The sequence below is a fragment of the Temnothorax curvispinosus genome, unplaced genomic scaffold (assembly GCF_003070985.1).
Source record: "Temnothorax curvispinosus isolate PA1 unplaced genomic scaffold, ASM307098v1 QBEX01018131.1, whole genome shotgun sequence".
NCBI classification, from domain to species: Eukaryota; Metazoa; Arthropoda; class Insecta; order Hymenoptera; family Formicidae; genus Temnothorax; species Temnothorax curvispinosus.
Window position 1 is genome coordinate 1 of NW_020227911.1, and position 5,364 is coordinate 5,364.

General features: G+C 32.6%; 1 protein-coding gene across 1 annotated transcript; it reads right to left on the reverse strand.

Annotated features, from left to right (window-relative positions):
* Nucleotides 1-4: 4 nt before the first annotated feature.
* LOC112468138 (beta-galactosidase-like) lies at nucleotides 5-5,109 on the reverse strand (the record flags this gene model as incomplete). Its single annotated transcript, XM_025037187.1, has 9 exons — nucleotides 4,963-5,109; nucleotides 3,097-3,269; nucleotides 2,729-2,879; nucleotides 2,482-2,545; nucleotides 1,732-1,826; nucleotides 1,004-1,237; nucleotides 529-700; nucleotides 276-397; nucleotides 5-133 (listed from the first exon to the last, which is right to left on the reverse strand). Coding segments are annotated over exons 1-9 (1,221 nt in total), but the record flags the coding sequence as incomplete, so codon positions are not given.
* Nucleotides 5,110-5,364: the final 255 nt, after the last annotated feature.

The window sequence follows — 5,364 nt, forward strand, 5'->3', positions numbered from 1 at the left end:
GGTGTCCAGTCGTCCGGATCACCGCGAATGGAGACTGACTGTCGAGCAATTTCTGTACCGGTTCCAATAACACTGGACCATAATTACCTTTCGGAGATGCAGTTGGGAGAGACATATTTGGCAACGGCAAATACTGTAATTTCAAAGAGCACGTGAATCGACTTTTAATACAGATATTTGTTATGCGTTTCCGGTAACCAATAAGAAGCAATCTTTTTTATAAAATTTGTAATAACAAACAAAGAATGTGATAGTGTACAAAGAAAATCACGTACGAGACCGACAACGTCCCTTATAGCAAAGTATTTATCTGTCGGATCTCCGGCTTCGGTCAAAGGAGCATCGTAATCGTACGAAGTCAATTGTGGATTGTACACGTTTCCCCCACCATTAGCTCCTGTGGTGGAATAATAATCGATGAGTAAAGTACATTTCCTGATATAATTTCATTAACTGCACCGATAAAGCGTTATTTTTATCAAAATTTTATTTGCTGCAATTCATGAAATTAATAAAAAGTTTACTAACCAGAAGTGAAACCGAAGTTTGTACCTCCATAAAACATGTAAAAGTTAACGGAAGCACCTACAGCAAGCATTTCTTTCAACGTTTTTATAACAGGTTTTGTTTTTACTCTCTTCATGGTGTCTCCCCAATGCGTAAACCAACCTGGATAGAATTCAGAATTCACCAATGGGCCCTACGCATCAATTTTCAAATTTGATCAAACATCTTAATTTTAATTAACTACACGTCCACAGACGCGCGCTACGCGCGCGCTATTTATCTTTAATATTTTACTGTTATTATTATACTATTAACCGTGCTATTAATCACACAACTATCAAAATATGCCATGACAGCCACTCATAAAGTAAGCAGAAAGAGAACCAATCGACATCGCGGAAAAACGACAACAATACTTCGATAGATTCGAGTATCAATGGCATGCTTTTTCTAGAAGAGGATTAATTAGTGATTTCTTAAACACAATATCACTTACTCTTGGCTGATAAAGGCGCATAATCTGAAAGGTATTAGTCACATTGCTGATGCCCGATCCAAAATTGATGGTTGCATATGCACCAGGTACGAATCCGCATCGAAGTAAAGACGCGGATGCACCGTCGGCTGTATACAGAAGAGCTTTATTGCCAATTTTTTTTACGAAAACTTCTTTTAATATGTCCGTGTACTCTGTGTCGCAAGCCTTGTAACTTCCGTATTCGTTTTCTACCTATTAATGTAATTAAAATTAGGACAACAGTATTAAAATGATAGTAATAAAGTTGGTAATTGACACGTGAAGATAAAAATATTAAAAAGCATATCTGTGATAATTTTTTCAACTTCTTCAAATCTGCTTTAATAATTGTCAATTGTATTGTTGTTTATCGATTGTTATTGACTTGTTATTGGCTGCGTTCAGCGTTTATTTTGCAACTATTGGAAGTTTTTTGAGCTCAAATTGGGTTATTCCTCTAGATCTAAAAGAATAATCCAATCTGAACTCAGAAAACTTCCAACAGTTGCAAAATAAACATTCTGCTGAACGTGGCCATTGGCTTGTTATCAGCACAGAGTAGTGATAACATCATAAAGCGATAATGTCTGGAGCAATATTAATTATTACTTATCTCGAAAACGTAATAAATATTTTAAGAGATAAACATAATGTTACACATAAGTTACATAATCATAATATTTCTTAATCTCGTAAATAGGTGTTACCTGAACCATAATTACTGGTCCCCCATTACCCCTTAAAAGTGGCTCTACTTTATCCAGTACTTGATTTAGATACAATGTAGCATATCTCATGAAATCTGTAGAAACAGATAAAATTTTAAATAATAAAATTGGATTCTACAATTGGCTGTAGTGTAATATCATTTTATCAATATATTTTAATATATTTTGCATCTTTAATATATCAATTTAAAATATGAAAAATGGTAAAAAAGGCAGAATTAATTATTATGGAAAATAAAAAGATTCTTACATAATAAATCACCTTTACCTCGCCAGTCAAATAATAAACAACAATGGAAATATTAATCGATTCTACTAGCCATTATAATGGCCAAGACAATACGACCACGATTTGTTTCGATTATCGTCAAGACGCTCTTTTAAACAATATAAATTGATGTAATCTTTGATACTTGTATATAAGCATCTCATTTAAATAATTAAAAAAAAGATTCTTATCTCTTATCATGAAAGTAGCGGATTGTTATCAGTTGACATCTCAGTTTTATATCGAGCCATTTGTTCGGAAATAAAATACATTTAATTTATTGTAACAAATATCATATATTATAAAACGGCATATATTATACCCGAAATCATAATAAGAGCAATAATATATAAATTTTCTATTTCTTCACAAATTTATTGCCACATAAAAAATGGCAAATATTTTTCAAAGCCCAAAACATTTTTTTATATACTAATCCCATGAAACAGATTATAGCTTACCTGCATCTTTTGTGCGGAACTTCATATTCGGTACTTCGCGAAGCAACCAATACGGTAAACCACCCTAAAGGTATGTCAGGATTAAGATAGTAAAATAATATTTTTAAAATTTTACTATATATAATTTAAAAAAAAGTAAAGAGACGAATTTTTATGTTTTGCCTCAGATATGAAAGAACAGATTGCAAAAGACAACTAGTTACGCCAGTAATTTTATACTAAGCAATTAATGTATATATTTATTTACCAAGTCTCTTTCCGCGCAAATATAAGGACCCGGTCGCAATAACACGAGCAAATCTTCCTCTTGTGCAATATTTATGAAATTTACTAGATCTGCGTCGCCGGCCCAATTAAATTGACCTGGTTCTGGTTCGTGAAAGCTCCATTCAACATAACTGTATATCGCGAGGGGAAAGTGACAAATGTAATTATTCGTCGATTAGTTCGCGACATTATTTTAAACTTCATAAACAGTTAAAAGATCTACGTATCTTAAAAGATCTTACGTATTATGTCGATGTACTTAACTCCCTGACAACAATGTAAATACTATCTTGTATTATCATATAAATTGCAAAACGTGTAAATTACAAATTACGAGATTTAACTTACGTGGAGACAGCGTTAAGTCCCGCGGCTCGCATTTTCCTTAAACGATCTCTCCAGTATTGTCTAGGCGCTCGAAAATAATGAAAACTACCGGAAACATATCGGAAGGGTTTTCCATCCAATAAAAACTGATTGTTCTCGTAATCGACTTCGAAACCGTATCGCCATTCTGTATCCTGCAATCATTTGTTCTGAACTCTTGCTAACAATAAGTAAAATAATTTTATAAAAAGCGATGCATTAATAGTTAAACTTCTAGCTAGAATATCGCTTAGTCCAATCATTTTTACACAATATTTTATTATATTTGTATTATATACCTACTTAAGAGACATTTTGGGCTTATTTTTATACATTTTTTATTTCGCGATTCAATTAATGTCATGCATTTTTATAATTTATGTAGAATATCATGTGTCATTTAAGTTATTGATGCAGTCTTTTGTGTCATAAATGTATATCATTTTCGTTATGTTTTTTCGAGCCGGCTTTAGCGGAATTGTAATTGAAAGCTAGGTCATCATCGGAGGTCGGTTATTGTACGGCCAGTTGATTGTCAGTCTCTCTCTTCATCTTCTAACTTTGACCGGTATCATTATCCCGACTCCGATAAGTTAATCATAGAGATAAATACATTCTCACAGAAACATGTAAGTAACGCAACAGACATTCTGTAATATTTTTCTATCGCTTCTCGCAATGAGAACACGAATAAATACATACATGTACGTAATTTCATGTGTAAATCTTTTTTTGTTTATCGAAACATACCATTTTGCTTATAATTTAAATACATGTTTAAACCTCATTAAAAAATTTAACCAAACAATCTTTTTAGTTAAGAAGGACATAAAAAGATCTTAAAGGTTTAGTACGCTTTAAATACAAATACACGTTTATTTATATGTCTATGTAAAAAATGAATTTAAATTCAAGTAAGGGCCAGCGCCTTTACGAACATTGCCGTAGCATCTTACGCCTTACTTGAAAATCTTGCGTTATGCGACACGCAAGCCAATCTTACGGCAACGCACGAAAAGCGCCACGTAACGTACGTAACATAGGATTAATTACGTTACGTTTTTCTTTATGCGTTGCCGTAAGATTATCTTGCTTGTCGTGTAACGCAAAATTCTCACGTAAGGCGTAAGACGCTACGGCAATGTTCGTGCGCTGGCCCTAACATATCAGTTCCATTCAATCAGCGATGACTATATCTGGAATACGAGATCGAGGACAATTGTTAATCGGTCAGAATCAATCTTTATAACTTGATTGAAATTTTATGATTTATATCCGAGGGTACTTCATGTGTACGAACTATGCATGAATTAATGTTGTATTTTTGTATTATATTAAATCAAATGCGATATTCTATTCAATACACATTATTTTTACTTTCTAAACAGTATCGACAATTATAAGAATTTTGATTAATATTTTTTTCTTAATTTAAAAAAATCTGGGATAAAAAGTATAACCTGCCAAATCCTATTTATCTTTCAAAAAATTAGAGAATTTCTCTATTTCAAAATTCTTTCTCTTTTTCTAAAACTGTTGCCACCGTTATTTCCGGTTAAGCGATCAGTATCAACTGACAGACTATATTTATCTGCTTTCCTCTTACAGTTGTATCCGCTTTCGGCACATCTGTACATTTATGTGCCACATTTTTATATGCAAACAAATTTAGATAAAATTATTTTAATCAAAAATTTTAATTAAATAGAAAATGAAGGAAAGTCTATTATATATATTTCAGAGAAAACGAATAGTAGCGTACCGCAAAATTGTCGATTTGTATAATATATATATATATTGAACATATAAAATATAAAAAAATTATACAATAGATAGCATTCAACATACGTTACTCGGTAAGTTAACTGTCTTCGATATAGCGCTACCGAATGCCAAAGTTGTCACAAGCAGAGTCGTCAATGACCACATTTTTGAATAAATCTTTTCGTCGTACTTCAGTTGCACTCTTCTATACGCCTGTTAATTCACTATCCACGCTCGCGCGTCACTGACGATTTGACGGATTTGACGGTGTGCCTATATAATAAGCCGGTATCAGACTACGCATTGGAGATTAAGATTACAGATTGAAAACTAAAGATTGTTTAATTACACTAGCAACGCATTGAAGATGAGATTAAAGATTGAAGATTAAAGATTGTTCAGAGCATTCTGAGCTATCAGATTACACATTGGAGATTAAGATTACGAATTAAAGATTAAATTTTGACCAATCAGAATGAAGTAGCC